The sequence below is a fragment of the Dipteris shenzhenensis genome, chromosome 15 (assembly GCF_047967505.1).
Source record: "Dipteris shenzhenensis isolate YYH24624 ecotype China chromosome 15, Dip_SZ_1.0, whole genome shotgun sequence".
NCBI lineage: Eukaryota > Viridiplantae > Streptophyta > Polypodiopsida > Gleicheniales > Dipteridaceae > Dipteris > Dipteris shenzhenensis.
Window position 1 is genome coordinate 15,811,371 of NC_141610.1, and position 19,271 is coordinate 15,830,641.

The 19,271-nt window shown below is 44.5% G+C and overlaps 1 protein-coding gene across 1 annotated transcript in view; it reads left to right on the forward strand.

Annotated features, from left to right (window-relative positions):
- PDE149 (integral membrane TerC family protein) overlaps window positions 1–19,271 on the forward strand; it is a 61,967-nt gene that overhangs the window by 19,383 nt on the left and 23,313 nt on the right. The window contains exons 7-11 of the mRNA XM_087385877.1: window positions 11,708–11,788; window positions 11,979–12,035; window positions 13,374–13,458; window positions 18,671–18,720; window positions 18,898–18,954. Coding sequence (XP_087242003.1) covers window positions 11,708–11,788; window positions 11,979–12,035; window positions 13,374–13,458; window positions 18,671–18,720; window positions 18,898–18,954 — 330 coding nt within the window. The remainder of the gene's footprint in view (window positions 1–11,707; window positions 11,789–11,978; window positions 12,036–13,373; window positions 13,459–18,670; window positions 18,721–18,897; window positions 18,955–19,271) is intronic.

Below are 19,271 nucleotides of genomic sequence, written 5' to 3' on the forward strand. Positions count from 1 at the left end.
GTGGGGCTGTGTCAAAGGCCTTTGTAAGTCTACAAAGCAAGAGTAGACTTTTTGGAATCTTGATCTTGCCGCCTCAATGACTGCCTGTAGAGTGAAGACATGGTTAAGAGTGGAATGCTGTGTTGAGAATTCAGCTTGCTCCAAAGCCTGTTGTCTCGATCCATATATCTTAGCCAATGTGTGACCAATCATGAGAGTATAGGAGTTCCCAGTGTCCATGGGATCCCTTGCTTTGTGTATTGGCATGATGCTACTTGTACCTCGGAAGCTGTGACATACAGCATGATTGAACCATGCGCTAAGATTAGGGCCAAGATCTCCTATCTATGTCCGCAGTCCCTCATGGTCCTAGGCTCTCCGGTTGTGGAGCCGATGCAATGCAGCTTGCACATTCTATGCAGCAAACAAAATTGATGTGGTGGGCCTAGGCATAAAAGATGCATGGATCGGGATGTCATAGAGTTATGTCATGTAAGTATGCCAGAAACGTGGATCTATGATGGGGAGAGGTGGCTTCCCCTTAGAGAGGAAGCCCCCGTGCAATAGTTAGGTACCCTCCTTGAAAGGATTGGATCAACTCATCCATCCTATGCGAGAGGAAAGCCCGCCTCTTACCAATGTCAGGTGACATGAGATCTGCTGTGCCTCGAGCGTCGTTAGGTGCCCCTGAGCCTACTCCCATATGAGGTGAGATCTCATCTCTCGTTACTCATCGTCAAACCATGGATTCTGGGGCATCTTCCTAGTTGGGGGTGTGCTGCGGATCAAGTCATTTGAAGGATCTGGCAGCGGCAAACCATTGATACAAGAGTGTCTGAGGCATGGGCGAGGTCTTCATCATCTCCAAGGAAGGTTGGTAGCTCATGAGACAGTTGGCTCATATAAACTGCATCAAGAGCATGGCCAAAGTGTATTTGAACAACACGGGTGGAGGCGGAGTCTGTTAGAAACTCACTGTGCCCACCTGTGAGCCCCTGATTTGAGGGGACAAGGGGCAGTGAGAGGTAAAGGGGCAGTGAGAGGTAGGAGGGCTGGAGAGAGAGAGACTCAAGTCGGCATCATAGGCAACCAGCACACGGGCTGGTTGCAGCCTGCAACAGCAGGTAAAACAGGGCTTTAGGCCTCACATGGAGGCTCCTGCAGCAGCGCAGACTGGCTGCACAGGGCACCCTTATATAGGGGCCTGGGGCAGGCCAAGTTGGCCCAACCAGGGCCACCGACCAGGGCCACCCCTGGTCGGTTTTCTAGGGCCCATGTGGTTGGCCACCAGACAGGGTACCGACCCTGCTGGTCGGTCAACTCAAGGGGCCTGGGGAGTGCCTATAAAAGGCCTACTCCTCCATTCATTCCAGCATCCAGTGCAAGACTGAAAGCCCCTCTCCAAGGCTGTGTTCAGCACTCAGATCTGGAGCAGGTTGTGAGAGAGAGTCCATCAGTTTTCTCCAACAGTCTGCTGTGTTTTGTACTTCTCCCTTGGAGCTATTTTTCTGCCCACCTCCTGGTGGATGAATATACTCTCTTTCTCTCTCCGTCCATATTTATTTCTGAGTGAGGGTTTGTTGCATCTGTGATCATCTATTTGAGTTGAGTGTGTGTAAGAGTTTTAGGGATCTTGGGTGGAGGTTTGAGTGATTCATTCCCTCTTGATTTTTAACATGGTATCAGAGCCATAGGCTCTCAACTCTTCTTCATCAAAGCACTCTCTGAAGGAAGGAGTCCCTTGGCAGAAAGGCGATTCTTTTTTCAGCTCAGGCTAGCACGGGAGGTCAGTACATCTTTTTTGCTTCAGTTTTTCAGTTTGCTATTCACTGAAATGGATCAGCGTTCAGAAGCCTCTACACCCACTGCTCATCCTTCCTCCTTCTCCAGTCATCTTCCGTCTTCATTTATTCCCAATTTTGGTGAAGCTGGAAAGCTCGATGGGACGAACTATCCAATCTGGAAAGCCAAGATCCGAAGCCATCTGCTGGCACGGAAGCTGTGGAAGATAGTGATTGGGACCGAGGAGAAGCCGGAGGACATTGTGGACAAAAGAGGTGAAGTTTTAGTTGAAGCAGATGCGGATGAACTCAGTGCATGGGAGGAGAGGGATGCTCAAGCCTTAGCAATGCTAATTGGCACGACAGGAGAGGCTGTGATTCCTCATATCCAGTTGGCAGAGACGTCTTCAGAGGCGTGGGCCATACTGAAGGAGCTGTATGAAACCGATAATACAGCCCGTATCATTACTCTTCAGCATCAGCTTTATAATCTTGATATGAATGAGGGTGATAGTGTGCATGACCATCTGACAAAGGTGAAAATCGTGCGGGACCAGCTCGCAGCGGTTGGTCAAAAGGTGGACTCGAGTCAATTGGCGTTGCTCACACTCCACAAGTTGCCACGGAGTTTCAAAAGTTTTGTGACTACGGTCACTGCGGGTCAACGGACTAAGCCAATCACCTTTGAGGAGCTTGGCCCACTCCTGCTTCAAGAGGAGGCTCGAGAGAAACTCTTTACGCAAACCAACGAGAAGGCATTAGTGGCCAAAGACAAGCTTGGAAAAGGCAAGCCAAAGGAGTTCAAGAAGTTAGAGGACGCTGACCGAAAGAAGAAAATGAAGTGCTATTACTGTGAAAAGCTTGGCCACTCCGCCAAAGAATGCTGAAAGAAGAAGGTGGATCAGAAGCGGAAGAGAGAAGCCAAGAACAAAGAAGAGCCTAAGAATGATTCTGCCAATGGGACGACTGGACAGTTGTTTTTAATCAATGAACATTGTTCAGCGTATGCAGTCAGTGAAGGAAAAGAGGGTTGGTATGTTGACAGCGGTGCTTCAAAGCACATGTCTAACAGAAAGACTTGGTTCAAAACCATGGAAAGTACACACCCCGATTCCAAAGTTTCTGTCGGGGATAGCCGGACGTGTCCTATGAAGGGCATTGGTAGCATTCCTTTCATTACAACTGCGGGTGAGGAGAAGGATATCTCTGGAGTACTTTATGTACCCAACCTTTGCAAGAACTTACTGTCTGTAAGTCAGATGGACAAAAACAACATGGCAGTTCTCTTTGAAGATGGCAAGGTCACCGTGACATCCAAAGCAAATGGACAGGTGGTGGCTCAAGGAGTTGAAGAGAACGGACTGTATCGCCTCAATGCAATGTTGGTTCATGAAGACAACGGAAAGTCCAAACTTTGGCATGAGCGCTTCGGTCATGTCAGCTATGGAACCTTGGCCGAAATGTCAAAGTCGAAGATGGTGGATGAACTTCCACCAATTACAGGCAAGGATGGTGTTTGTAGGGCTTGTCTAGAAGGCAAGCAACACAGGGACAAGTTCCCACAAGAGGCCTCGTTTCGGGCTAGCAAACCTCTTGAGTTGGTTCATGCTGGCATTTGTGGCCCAATGTCTACAGCATCGTGGGCAGGATCCAGGTACTCACTTCTCTTTGTGGATGATTTCAGTAGAATGACCTGGGTGTATTGCTTGGCTAAAAAGTCACAGGCTTTCGAGAAGTTCAAGGACTGAAAGGCCAGAGTTGAAAAGGAGACAGGGGAGGATGTCAAGACGTTCCGTACAGACAGGGGGGGAGAATTCACCTCAAATGAGTTCAACACATTTTGTCGCAAGCATGGGATCAAGCGACAACTCACCACAACACATACTTCTCAGCAAAACGGGATAGCCGAGAGGAAGCATAGAACCACCACGGGGCTTGCTATGCTCCGAGGTAGGAACCTTTCTAAAGTCTATTGGAGTAAAGCTATCAATACAGCCGTACACATTCTCAACAGGACCAAGACGAAGGCCGTCAAGGACACGACTCCATATGAGGCATTTTATGGTAAGAAGCCCTCTATCACTCATCTTCGCATTTTTGGTTCTAACGCATGGGTGCATGTGCACAAGGAAGACGGGTCCAAGCTTGATTCCCGGAGTAGAAAATGTATCGTTGTTGGGTATAGCGAAGAATCCAAGGCCTATCGACTCTTCGACCCAGTAAAGAAGCAAATCCTTATTAGTCGGGATGTTATCTTCGAGGAAAAGGAACCTGAACCCCAGGAGGAGCCTCAGATTGAGGAGGAGGAGATTGTTCAACCCCCGAACCCACCCCGCCCCAGGTTGACCATCCAAGAGGTGGCGAAATCGGAAGCTGATGTACCACAAGGTACTGAGGAAGAGCATGATGTTCCAGAAGCAGTTCGAGTTCCTCCTCCCACTGAGAAGTAGAAGAGGTTGCCCCAATGGTACTTACGGACATTGGAAGACTCTCGGGTCACCGAAATACCTGAGAGTAGCAGTGCCGGATTACGACGGTCCCAACGTTTTCAGAAGACCCCATCCGTGAATTTTGCGTTGGTGGCTCAGCTTGAAGAGTCAAGGACCTTCGAGGAGGCAAAGGACCATCCAGAATGGCAGGCTGCCATGCAGGCAAAGATGGATGCTATTCTGAAGAACAATACGTGGGACTTAGTGGCCAGGCCCCCGCGACGGAAAGTCATCGGCACTAAGTGGGTATACAAACTTAAATACAAATCAGACGGCAGCTTGGATAACTATAAAGCAAGGTTAGTGGTCAAAGGTTTTGCTTAAGTTGAAGCCATGGATTTTGATGAAACTTTTGCTCCCACAGCTCGCATGGTTACTATTTGGACATTGATTGCCGTTGTTGCCAAATTCCAGTGGCCTATTTTTCAAATGGACGTGAAGTCCGCATTCCTTAATGGAACCCGGAAGGAGGAGGTATACGTAGAGCAGCCACTGGGCTTTCAAGATCCAAGGTCCCCATTAAAGGTCTGCAGGTTGAAGAAGCCGCTATATGGGTTGAAACAGGCCCCACGAGCTTGGTACCAAAGGATTGATGTATTCTTTCAGAAGATAGGGCTAAGTCGGAGCCCTTCTGAGGCAAACCTCTACTTGTTTATTGAGAAGGGGTTGCGATTGGTACTCATCCTCTATATTGATGATCTTATCTTGACAGGTGACCATGTCAAGAAGATTTCTCAGGTCAAGGAGCTACTCATGTCTGAGTTTGAGATGACTGACCTTGGGTTATCACACTACTTTCTTGGGATAGAAGTAAAGCAGGCCAAAGATAGGATCTTCATTTCACAGGAGAAATATTGCAGAGAACTTCTGAAGAGATTTCAGATGGAGAATTGCAGGACAGCAGTAACTCCCATGGAGGTCGGGCTCAAGCTAAGTGTTCACGACACATCTCAGCCAGTCGATACTCCTTTGTACCGACGATTGGTAGGAAGTTTGCTTTACCTTACCAATACTTGACCTGATATTTGTTATGCAGTTGGGCTATTATGCCAGTTCTCTGCTTCTCCCAGGAAGAGTCATTGGGATGCAGGTTTACGGGTGCTGAGGTATCTAAAGGGTACTTGCACCTACGGGATTACTTATACCAAAGGCATCGAACTAGGCGGGTTCTGTGACAGTGATTGGGCGGGTGATGTTGACACCAGGAGATCAACAACAGGGTATTATTTCTTACTTGCATCTGGTGCCATCTCTTGGCTGAGTAAGAAGCAACCCACAGTGGCCCTTTCATCTACAAAGGCAGAATACAGAGCCACGTGTACAGCAGCTTGTGAGAAACTGTGGTTGAGGTGGATTCTGGAGGACATGGACGTATGTTAGGAGGACGCAACAGTGCTGATGTGCGACAATCAGAGTTGCATAGCCATTGCCAAGAATCCAGTATACCATGCGTGGACCAAGCACATCGAAGTTCATTACAACTTTGTTCGAGAGCTCATCATCGACGACGTGATCGAACTTATGTACTGCCCGACCGCCGACAACTTGTCCGATCTCTTCACGAAGGCACTTCCTTGAGAACAGATGGAGCGCCTCATCAAACGAATGGGGATTGGCCCACAGTTGTGACATTGAGGGGGGGTGTTAGAAACTCATTGTGCCCACCTGTGAGCCCCCGATTTGAGGGGACAAGGGGCAGTGAGAGGTAGGAGGGCTGGAGAGAGAGAGACTCAAGTCGGCATCTTAGGCAACCAGCACACGGGCTGGTTGCAGCCTGCAACAGCAGGTAAAACAGGGCTTTAGGCATGGAGGCTCCTGCAGCAGCGCAGACTGGCTGCACAGGGCACCCTTATATAGGGGCCTGTGGCAGGCCAAGTCGGCCCAACCATGGCCACCGACCAGGGCCAACCCTGGTCGGTTTTCTAGGGCCCATGTGGTCGGCCACCAGACAGGGTACCAACTCTGCTGGTCGGTCAACTTAAGGGGCCTGGGCAGTGCCTATAAAAGGCCTACTCCTCCATTCATTCCAGCATCCAGTGCAAGACTGAAAGCCCCTCTCCAAGGCCGTGTTCAGCACTCAGATCTGGAGCAGGTTGTGAGAGAGAGTCCATCAGTTTTCTCCAGCAGTCTGCTGTGTTTTGTACTGCTCCCTTGGAGATATTTTTCTGCCCACCATCTGGTGGATGAATATACTCTCTTTCTCTCTCCGTCCATATTTATTTCTGAGTGAGGGTTTGTTGCATCTGTGATCATCTATTTGAGTTGAGTGTGTGTAAGAGTTTTAGGGATCTTGGGTGGAGGTTTGAGTGATTCATTCCCTCTTGATTTTTAACAGAGTCCTATCCTGTGGTAGACCTGGCAGTTGAAATGCTGAATGCCAGATAAGTGTGGTCAACGCCGAGTGGGAGTGAGGGACAATAACGTCATGTACTCATGGCACAAAGGCTAGGGAGCCGATCAAGTAGTCCACTGTGTTGGTCCCCCCTTTCTGTGGAAAGCAAGTGAGCTCTCCGGATAATGGCCATCTGTGGAGACCTTTATATATGATCAAGTTATGTACAGCTCCCATCTCCAATAAGTGTCTCTCATACCCTGTCATTTGTGGTGCATCCTCAGAATGTCTTACTATCTCAAACTTAACTCGTTTATCTCTGGTACTCTGAGGGGATCTGATCCAAAGTCAAGTAGACCCATCTATTTGCTCCTTGTGTGCACATCGAACCTACCTAAGAGGAGGATGTCTCTTTGCCTAGAGAACTTTGTGATCTCATCATATATCGTTAGTATGGAGTGTGACCCTCTAGGTGACCTCATATGCATAGGATGATATATCTGGGGGGAAGTAGCGTATTGCAATAAAAATCGGACGTGGACAGGTGACCGAACACGTATCCATGTGTTGTGCATGCTTCTCCTTCCGACTCATAGAAATATGCGATCTCAGATGTGATCTGAAAAGAACTGCCATGCCTCCATAGCCTCGTATCTTGCTCTCTCCTCGTCTCCTTCCTATGAGCTGACTCCCAGGTATATCCTATCACTATGGGTAGCCCTCTCGCTGGACTCTCATGTGTCTCAGTGTAGAAGACCGCATCTTTGTTAGTGTAGGTCTTTGAGAAATCTCTTAGATTGGACCAAAGGGTGTCATTGCAGTTCCACACCGCCATACTCAATCCACTTTCTGCTCTGTTCCCATAGGCCTGACACTGAGTCCATCTCTCCCTCATTTTTTTTCTTCCCATCTTGCTGTCTCTCAAATAATCAATTTGTTGTCTTTGTGTGGAGCCCATTTCCCCTCTTGTCTTGCTGCCATCACATGCACTATCCCCTCTCTCCAATGCTCTTGCTGCAAGAGCGTGAGATCATCATTAAAAAATGTCCCAGTATTCTTGAGTGTTGCTCTCATACTCATGAGGATGGACCTATCTGTTGCTGTCCGAAGTCTCACTACCAATGGCCAGGTTGGTGCATCGGCTTTGCCCACTTTCCAATTCACATCACAAGTAAGGTTGACATCCATCTTGATGAACAATGCTGCAGCATCTACCATAGGGGTGTCGCCTACTACTAGTCCTCTAACCAGGATAGTCAAGGCTGTGTTTCGTCTCTTATCTTCTTTCAAGGCATCAGATATGAACTCCTTAGGGGCTGATCTCCCTTTTTTAACCACCTCTTTCCTAGCTGAGCCCCAGGTTAAGCAGAAGGGAGAAGGAATAAAGGTGCTCAATAAACCAGCAATCCCCTTCCAGCTGATCCTTGCCTGCTGCAATCCCATAAGCAATGCTGAATAGACTCTTCAGTAGAAAGACAACAAATACAAGTAGCTCCGAACATGGACCTCCACTGGTTCATGGCAATCCCTCTATGGATAGAAAGCCAAAAGAAAAGAGTGATTTTTCTATGCACGAGGGATTTCAGTCTCTCTTTTAAAAGGATTTTTGCAAGTGAGCAAAAACTTTGAAAATTCTCCCAATGAGGAGCTTTGGTGGGCTTTGAGCCTCTAAGGCTAAGCTAAAACTTCCTGGCATTAGTCACTGTGCAGCGAAAGAAGGTGATGCTCTTCTCTTGGTGCCCTACATTAATCCACTCCCACTCCTTGGGGTCCAACTGAAAATACTTTATGGGGACACCTCCATAGAACCAACTCCTCCATGCACCCAACGAAATGTGATCTGGGCTAGGGGTGGTCTAGATACCATCCAGAAGCCAAAGACCACTTCTACAAATTATCTACAACCTTGACAAGCTGAAATGCAACATCCGGAAGGATATCGTCTATATACCTGGACAACTTGCCTCCACAATGAACATCAAAGACCAAGGCGTCTCTGTTTGAACGTCGTAGTCCTATGACCTGAAGTGAGATACCTGACCTCGTAAAGGCCCTCAAGCCCTGTCAACTGCATGAACCCAATCCAAGCATATCGTTGCATCATTTGTTGAATTCCCTACACTTCCTCTAAGGTGACTTACAAGTTGGAGGATACAATTATTTGGAAGGTTGTTGAAATCCTTCCAAGAATCTAGAAAGCACGCCGAGCTCTCTTCCATCTAGACCATTGCATATAGTGAGAAGTACCAAGTGGTTTGCCGCCGTTATCATCAAGCATACCGTCATTACACATGATAGGTTGCTTATCAATCTCTTCCTGAGAGGAAGGAGAAACTCTTTGAAGTGTACTCGTGAAGTTGGCCCAAGCTTTCAGAATAGCAGCCATTAAAGGAGAGGATGGTGCTGTGAGATGGGTTGAGGTAAAGATCCACCTAGTACTATCCATCCAATGGAAGGAGAACCGGATTGTATGCATCAGGTTCCTGTCATGGCAAACGCCTCTTGACACCACCTTGCATAATAAGGCCCTGCTCTATAAGTCTAGATCTATGGTATTGGGGCCCACTTCTTTCGTGGGGAGGGTCAAGTCTCCCAAGCCACCCTGGCTCTGGTGTTTGCCGAACCATCTAGTTCACTCCAAAGAAATTAGCCCTAGGATGACACCAACAAGAGCAAACAAACCATGCCTTCACTAGCAGTACCTAGTTGACCACAACCACCTTGGAAGCAAGGTCAAGTTTGGCTGAACTCCAAAAAAGGAGTTTCCTCTTGATACTCTTCAACACAAGATCAAATTGCTGCGAAGGAGGAATGTCCACACCAACCTGGCAACCCACGTATATGACATAACACCCCATCGCCCCCCCAATTTGGAGTGTTCTCATCGCTAATCCAAAAGCCGTTGGATTTCTTCCAATTAATATGTGCGCTTGCTACGGAGCAAAATAAATCCAAGGCTGCTCTGAAAGAAGTAAGATTCTGTGGAGTGGCATGAAAAAAGCAGTAATGTCTTCAGCAAGCTCACTTTCCAAGATCTCCTCAACCTGTCTTGGGGGAAATTTGAGCCTAAAATATCTGACTGAGATCTCAAAAAGATGCTTATTTCTTAAGCCACAAATATATATAGAAAAGGGGCAAGAGGGTATCCTTGTCGAGCTCTAGAGATTTGAAACACCTCTCCCCTGTCTCCTTTGGTAAGCACTTGGTTGTGGGCTGATCTGTACCAAGAAGGAACCCCTCTGATCCAAGCACCTGAGAATCAAATGCGTAGAATGTTACCCTCGAGAAAACCTCAATCTACTCTATCATAAGCTTTCTTGAAATCTAAGAGTAGAATGCCAAGCCTCTGGCCACTCTGCATGGCACAATGCAAAGCCTCCCAAAATGAGAGGATATCATAAAAAATGCTTCGGCAATGTAGGAAGCCCATGTGTGTATCTTGGATGAGATGTGAAAGAATGGGCTGCAAATGTAGAGCTTTGGCCAAAATCGTATAAAAAGTGCCCAAAGGAGTGATTGGCCTCCAGTGAGAAATCAAATTTCTGCAACTCTCTTTTGGGATAAGATGAATGAGACCCTCAGCAAGTGAATCATGCATGGTACCGGAGTTCCAAACGCTTTGCAGGGTTGAGGTGGCAGATTTAGGAGTGCCTTGGTGCAGCCAGTACTCATCAGTAGGTTTTGTTAGATCAGCGAGTAGAGTAAGCCTTTCATGCACATGTGTCCTTTTAGATTTAGATGGGGAGGAAGAGTCAATAAACACTTTTTCTCTACTCTTGACCCGAACATGGGAGTCCTTTTGAATTTAGATGGGGGGGAAGAGTCAATTAACATTTTTGGATTTAGATGGGGGGAAGAGTCAATAAACACCAATCTCCGGTTTGAGATATTTTGTCTTCTGGTACTAGCGATAATATGATTAAAAATCACGAATACCGGAATGGGCTGCTGCCACATGTGAAGGAGATGGCAAATGAGACACCGAAATCTACAAAAGATCCTTTGTGAGGTCCTCCCTTTGCATACAAGGCATTTGGAATCCTGATAATGGCAGAGTAGAATCTCAAATGACGCTCGAAAATCATCATAATCACCCGAAATTGATCCGAGGATTTAGCCAATCAGGATTATCAGGTAGAATAGCCACGCTGTTTATAAGCTGATTGAAGCCCTTCGTTGTCTCTCATGGTTGCCAGGGTTGGAATGATTGCAATGGAGTCCAATCTGTAGTCCAAAGAGAGGCAAGAATTTCCAATCTGTTTGAAAGATGCTGCTGCAAAGAAAGACAATGTGATTGGCAAATTAGCTTTCGTAGCTGCCGCTTGGATATGGATCAATTACTCTAAATATAAGCAAACGTTCTTGAAAGAAAGGGTGTAAAATCTAACACAATGGACCCATTGGGAAGTTCATGAGGGGGGACGGCATGAGAGGAGCTGAGCAGGAGTTTTGTGTTGGAGGATGTGGGGACTGCATGTGTGGGTGGGACTAATGGCAGCTGTGCAGGGAAATTATGGTCTTTCTTTTATGTGGATGGGGTCGGGGGTGGTTGCATAAGCCTTAGAAAGGGTTTTCCTAGAGAGAAAGCAAAGGGCCTAGAGGAAAGAGTAAAGAAGACCTTCTGGATGTGAAGGTTAAGGAGGGAGTGAGAGGTCTCCTGTGGGGGAGCTGCTAAGCAGGGAGTGAGAAGTCTGCTGTGGGGGGTTGCTAGGGAGGAGAGACAAGTAGGTTATTTTCAAGGAGGGGAGGGGTGGGGGGAGGGTGTCTCAAAGGAGGAGGTCAATGATGTGAGACAGGATGATTATCTAAGGGGTCTGTGAAGGGTTCCATCAGCAGTTCCAACAGCAGTATGAGTAAGGGGCTTCTGTGCAAAGAGGGATACGGACAGTTTTGGGTGAGGAGACACCATTGCACCGCTGGGTTTGGTGCACGAGCTTTGGTGTCCATGAGGGGACCTTTGAGGAAGAAGAGTAAGGAATTTGAGGATTACCCCTTATAGTGTAGTCTGTAGATGCAAGGCTAATTTGGGACTTAATAAAGCTTTAAAAATTTGAACATCTGCTGTCTTTTTGTTATGCATGGGAAGTCATATGCCTTCTTTAAATAGCTACTGACATATCTTGCAGAGTCGTGTTTTGACCTATGGAATTTCTGGGGCCATTATATTTAGAGCAACTATGATACTTCTTGGAGTGGCGACTCTACAGGTTTTTCCACTTATTCTTTTTAAAGAACAAATCACATCTCTGCTATCAAAGGTCTTTTTGGTTGTATATCCAGATTATTTTCCTTGAAATTTGTAAGTCTTTGAGATGAAGACATGTGCTGGTTTCTGCTAATGGAAGTAAAAATGTCAAATGCTCTAAGACAATGGCTGGCTTTTGTTGGATTGGACAGAGGTTCGAAGCAGTGAATCTTTTCTTTGCAACTCTTTTGATTTTCTCTTCTTACAAGGTTTGAATCCTGGCTCTTTTTTTTGTACATTCTTGCATTTTTCTTAGGCAGTGTTATTGGCAATGTAAGTTTCAGTAAGTATTTTAATGTTTTCAACATGCCTTGATCTGCCTTGCTGTCATGATATGGAGGTGTTCATTTGGCATTACCATTGTTAACCAAATGTGCTCATATCAAGAAAAGTAAGTCTATCGGAGACTCACATCAAAGCCAAAAATGTTTGCCATTTCATGTCAAGAACCATGACTTTCATTGTTGTGAAGCACATGTGACATGGGGCATAATTATCCGAGGCTGTAGCGGTTGTTTTGATCAAGAATTTGCTTGGATTGCATTTGAACTGTTCTGCCGCCACCTGATAATTTTTGCAATATGGATCTGATTGCAACAAATTCCCCATACTTTTTTTTATTTTCTCAATTGAAAAACCTCGTATGAGATGTAGATTTCAACGAATTTTTAGATTAATATGAATCCAAATAAAGAACAAGAAAGAAGAAAGGAAGGAAATTGGTAAAAGGACTCAAGAAACTAAAGAAAACAAGAGAAAAGCTTGAACTGAAATCAAGGCAATACATTGAAAAGAGAAACTTGGAAAGAAATTTGAACCCCTAGTATAGTCAAGCCAAAATAAAGGAAGAAAATGGAATATAATCAAAAGAAAAATGAATTTAAGAAAGTCAAGTGACAGCAAAGAAAAGATAAGTATTGAATAGAGAAGAAGACACGATTAGAACGTTCACTGAAAACAGAAAAACAACAAAAAGAAGAATAAATCAACAAGGGAAGTTTGATAAAAGAAATTGAAATGCCTTTAGATGTAGGTCCACATAATGTAGGTCATTGAGAGGCTCATAATGGAAAAGAGATGAGAAGCACCCTTCGGCAGTGAGTGTTATGTCCATTTTTAAAGTGAGAAAGCATATACTTCTTCACACCCATTTGTGTTCTTTATGCACAAAATACAATGGCATCAACATAAATCAAGTACTTTCTTTACCTCCATCTTTGTGTAAATTCAAGAAACACCCTTTTATAAGAAGAAAGCATCTTGCACTTTTTTAAATTATGGAAATATAAAGAAAAAAGATTCATGAAATCTTGTCATCATAATAATTTAATGATTCGTTGTGTAAGCATCGGGCCACTATATATTTGTCTCCCACTAGAAGATTATGGTACGTACCTTCTCTAAAAAGATGTATATTAAGGATCTAGATTCTTGCAAAAAATTGGGACCAATAGACTTGTCGCATGCATTGAGGTCTATGACATGCAATGGTGTGCAATTTAGTCTTGAACATGGAGGTCAATAATTTCTTTTTTTTTGTTGAACAGCTTCTGACTGAGGAAGGTGAAGAGGAGGAGGACTTATCAAACAACTACATTGTGAACACCTGCAGAAGGTTTATATCTGTTACAGGTACTTTTTGCATTGCCTCGACTGATCACTTCTTATGTTTCTTTCCTTTCCCCTGTAATAAAATGGGGATTCAAGTGAGGCTCTTCCGTTTTGACATGCTAACCAGATTCTTAGCAGGAGAAACTCTGCCCTTCCTTATAAACAATGCTTGTAATATATTCTAACTCTTCCTTTTTTCCTCCTCTGAAATGGTTACTTTGCATCATGCTAGACATACAACTTTTAACTAGCTCAGGTACAGGCCACCAGAGAACATTGTGCAATTGATATTGTACATCTTTTCTTTTAGCTTTTGTTCCTGCATCTAGATTTGGAATGGACAAAGCACAGAATTAGAGATTTTGAAAAGCTCCTTTTTGGGTGGATAATGCAACCGCAGTAGTTTCTAGCAGGCTTGCAAGCCTCTGTCCTTCGAAAACATATTTCTCAAACATGAGATGGGAGGTTGAAGTCCCCCATTCTGAGCAGTCTTAAGTTCTTTCTTGAATTACTCAACTTTATGTAACAGGGTTTGCATTAAGCCAGAGTAAGAGTTTTTGCTTGATAGAAAATAGGGCTTCTGTATCAATGATTGTTTGAGCAAAACTTGCTCAAGTATCATTAAGCATGGATAGTGTAGGGGAAAAACTGGATTATGCCTCCTCTTTGATAGTGGTTTGATAATGTCTAATTGGAGTTTGGGGAGGCTGCATAGGTTAAAACAGTTCAACATGAGTCTAGACGGCTTGCTTAAGGGGAGTTTCTTTAAGTGGATTTTAGGGATTGATAACCTAGCTAGCAATAAGTGTTTGAACATAGAGCACAATCTTCCAGCGGAAATCAGCAGCTATTGTTAAAAGTAGTGGGATCAAGCAAGGATCATTGTTTCTCACATAAAAGGATCACTTGCTACGTGACACTATTTTTGCATACACACAATCATAATATGTGAATTTATGTATTGTTTATTCTACCAGATGTATTTCAATCTTCTTCCTTTGGACTTGTAAATAAATTTTTTTAAAAAAAGTGAACTTTTGATTGATTATATTACAAGAGTAGCAACCTCAAAATGAGGCAGCCAAAAGTACATCAACTGAAAATCTCTGTGTATGCGTGTGGTGAAGGTTGTAAGAACAGCGAGCGCTGAACTCTTGTACTCGAAAATTCTCTCTTAATAAAGACCTTTGAGGGGTCCAGCCCGACGATTGTCCTGGGCCCTAGTGTTGTGTGTAAGAGAGAGAGAGAGAGAGAGTGAGAAAGAGAGCTTGAGAGAAAATGGGAGCTATGGGTAAAGAATCTGCACCGAGGGCATGTGGCTGCCCGGTGCCTCGAGAAACATTCGGGTTCTCAGGAGCAGAGAAAGCCACCAAGACAGCAAAAGCCAATGGTAGGAGGAATTTTGGACGTTTTGGCAGAGTAACAAATCCAGAGGAAAGAGAGTTGCTGCTTTCTTGGGGCAACATAAGAGACCAGCAGGCACTCATATTGTTTGATCTTGGGATATAGATAACTTCATCTCTGAGGATTTAGCCCTGAGGTTGGGGATAAAGACGGAGGAGTTGGGCAGGGCGCTGGATGCTAACCAGATGTTTTGTGGGGACCCTGTGCCAGTTACTCCCTTGATAGGGAGGCTCTGTCTTCATGTACAAAGCTATAGGTAGTGAGTGCATGAGCCCATGTAGCTCTTGTCTTGTGATTTCCTGCAGTTTATTTCAAGTGCTAGAGTTTTTAGAACTAAGTATGTCTTCCTTTTGTTTTTCATAAAAGTTTTTGTTTCCCTCTTTTTTCTTCTCTTTCATTTTCTCATTTATTTTCTGTGTAGATAACAACAAAAAATCTAAATTTTATGACTGGACATATTCTAGTCTTACAAAGGTGTATATATATATATATAAAACTGTGTGGAGGCTAGAATGCCCCTGCTCAATGAAAATAGTACACAAGACACCCATTGGCTCCGAATGCCTTGGTGCCACTTTCGCTATTTATTTAATTTTTCTGAATGGAAAAATGCTTTACACCAAGGGGCTCACCCTTGCACTGTTCCTCTTGCAATTCCTCAGACTATCCTCTGGGCATCTATTCCATAGTGCACCAATAGGATCCAACTGGCAAGACAATCTTAGTAATTCACTTCTGACTTGACCCAACTAAAAACATTCAAGCAACCAACCTAACATGCAAACTGCGCTCAATTTAGCCTCAAGGCTCTCACATGCATCAACACTGTCCTCTGGCCTTTCCCAGGCACACCCTTGCTTCTGAGTGCTTGCTTGAGCCTGTGGGAACCATAAAGGACTCCAAACACAAGAAAAGTACTGCAAATAGCTTCAATCCAAGGAAAGGCAATCAAATGGAAGACAAAAACCAAATACCCGGTGTCTGTGACAGAGGGGTGAGCTCAGTCCTCGTGCCTATCCCCTGTCCAGGATCCCAGTAAATGCTTCCATCACACCATAAATTAATATGCTATAAGCCTTCTATCCTCGTGTTACCTCTTTGCATTGCACCTACTTGTGGACCCTTCCATCGTTTTTGCACAAGTGCATACTCTTCTTCTAGATCAATGTGGAGGTGGTAAAGTCTCTTCTTGCTGGATTGTTCTTTAGTGGCATGGTCGCATGTTGCCATTTTTTTTAGCAACGTTGTCTCGTTGCTTCACACCCTTATCAACTTTTATAAAACAAAGTGTTAAGAATGGACTTACTGCGGTAAATCCATGTTAATCTTTCACGGAGATGTTTACAAATTTTAAAAAAGAAGATTCTTAAAGGTTAATTATGAGTTTCTAATTTATATACATGCACTCGCAGGAAAAGACTGAAACAAACAGAAATGCAAGCTCCAGAGGTAACTGTATTTATCCAAGTAACTTCTCCAGCCTTTAGAAGCTGATAAACCAGATCCAAGGCACCTCTTGATGACTTGCAGCGCAAAGCCCCAGCATGCACCATTGAACTTCAGCATGTACGGCCAATCTAGCCTCAAAGCAAGGTTGCTACAGAAGCTTATGATCCCCTCTGCAGGCCACAAGCTGATAAAAGCCTCCTTCAACCGAAGAGAGACCCCTGAAAACCAGCTTGAAAAATCTGCAAGAAAATGTATGTGAACATGGTAACAAAAGCACTCTTCTGCCTACATGTGCCTATTTTCCAGCACGCCATTATAAATCACAATCAAAGAGTTTCATCCCTTGCTCTACACAGCACTTCCATTGATGTGTGGTAGAAGGCCTCATGCGTACACATGAAGTCATACTACTACACCACATGCCTTGGAAATTCCACATGTGGAAAGCAAACTTCAGCGAGAGGACACCAAAGTTTCATGGAAGCTATCCAAATTCTGGCGACGGACGGTGATACCAACCGCAATGGGCACCCATTGCAAGGGTTACCAACTGCAATGGGCACCCATGGCAAGGGTTAGCTAGGCCCAAGCCTGGGTGTAGTCTATGTTCTGCTCTGATACCAATTCAACTGGGTGCCCATTGCAAGGGTTAGCTAGGCCCAAGCCTTGGTGTAGCTCAAGTGGGGGAGCATAGAGGTCACTAGCAGAGTCGAGAAGGAAAGCTCTTGTGCGAGAGGCAAGCAGGTACCATAGCCACAAAGGAGAGCAAGCGGCACATCAGGGGGAAGGAAAGCAGAGGAAAATTGGGCTTAGAAGGTGACCAGAGAGCACCACAGCAAGGAAGGGAGGGAGCGGAGCAAGTCCCCCCTTTTTGTTTTTGTAATTAGCACTTCTTTTGTTTGTTTCAACAGCCTCTTTTCTTCCTCTTTGGATTCAACGCTTTGTAAAGCTTGATATAAATACAGCTCTCGTGTCTTTCGAGTATTGTGCTCTCTAGAGGAAAATATCCTCCTTTCAAAAGCGTCTCTTTTGGAGTCACATCTTACTATTGGGAACCAATCCTAAGTGCAAAGCTATTATGCAGGCACTGCAGAGTCAAGTTGTCAAGGACACTTTGCTGTTTTTGATTATGTAAAATGTTTGTAGAATGCTTCATGCAAACATCTCTTATGAGTGCTTTCTTTCGATGGCTGTCCCTTACTTTAATCTTTTGTGTGCATGGGTAACCGTTCATATGTGTCTTTTGTGTGTCATAAGATACAATTCATAGCTATGGCGTCTTTGGCAACTAATCATTCAAACTAGCTGACAAGAGTGATTTATTAGGCTTGTTGTACACTTTATGTGATATGTAGGAGACCGAGACAGATTAGCATTTTACATTTATATACCTGAGATCCGTGGACGGCACCTGTCTATTAAGGAGCGGTTTTGGACCACTCAGAATTTGTTGGCACATCCTAATCAGCGACACATGGCCATGTGCCTTCTGGAGTCCCAGTGACATGGAGGTCACCTCTTGCAAGTGCAGAAGAGAGTACAGAAGGGACCATCAGAGCCCAAGAGGTGGTAGAGAACGAAAGAGTATGACTCGACTGACCCAACCTTGAGCGGACAATGATCAATCACACAAGGACCACAGGCATCTCCTCTCTAGTATATGACGTGGGGAGACATACCACTGGATTGACGATGGCCCTTGTCAGAGGACGAGCTACCTCTTGGAGATTATAGAGGAGGGAGAGATTCAGGCAGACTGGTTGTATTGAGCACCAGCAATGTTTCATTACTGATTTCCTTATCCACACAAGCCATCTCCAGATCCAGAGCCACTGTCGGACGAGCTCAGCTTGTCTAGCCTCAGCCTCCTGGTGTAGTCGTTCCATTGACAGCATGCACAAGTTCCATCACTCGGATGGATGGCCAAGGATCCCCTCTTTGTCCTTGTCTTTGCGGTTCTCTTTCCACATCAGCGACAGCACAATGTATTTACTTTCTCGTATCAAACACCAGCCTTGGGTGTGGGTGCCCGTTTAGTGGCTCCACCCCTTATATTTGGGTTTTTTCAGTCTCATAGACCCTTTGGTCTTTTGTAGATGTTAATAAACCTTCTTTCTTTCTTTCTCATTTGAAGTTGTTGGTTTGGTGTAATGCCATAAAAAACACTGTTTTAGATCACTAACCCTGTGAGTCAAACATCGGTATTTAGGGAGACCTGGTCTTACCTTGAATTTGTTCTTTTAATTATGCAACATTGTCCTTTTTCGGAGTTATTTACAGCATTCATGTTTGCTTATTTTGTGTCTTGCACTAGAATTGTTTTTGTGCTCTGACCAAGAGAAAGATTGTGACATCCTGTCTGTTTGTTATCTCTAAACAGATCAGTATGATGGGAACAAATTCTTTACTACAATGGAGGGTCCTCGGATGGTATATTGCCTGTCCCGTTTTGTGAGAGGAGGTTAATTAATCTAGGTTATTTTTAGGGTGCACAATGAAAGGGAAATTATGTTTTAGTTGAACGTTTCAATGTAAATATCTGATAATAAGTTTGTGTTCCCTATTTTAACCTTAAATCTCATATTGGAATGTAAGTGATTTGTGCAGGCAACACCATTATTTCTCACTTTAGCTGTGGTTGAGCTCAGTGATATAGCCTTTGCAGTAAGTATCTGTGATTGCTTCAAGGATAGGTTGTTTTGAACTTATGCGGAAGAATGGGATGCCATTGTTTCTAATGCCATGATAGCGTACAAAATGCCAGGTTTCAATTTTTGTGCTTAAAGCACTATTGTAAGCTAGACTTTCTGCATATTTATTGGAGAAAGATAGCCTCTTTGATAATACTCTTAAATGTCTTTTGGAACCACAAGGCAATTCTTCTAAAAATTTGTATCCGAATTTGTTTTACGATAGAAAAAATAATGTAAAGGCCTTTCTCAGCCTCATAAACTTTTGTATGCTTATTTACTGCATTAAAC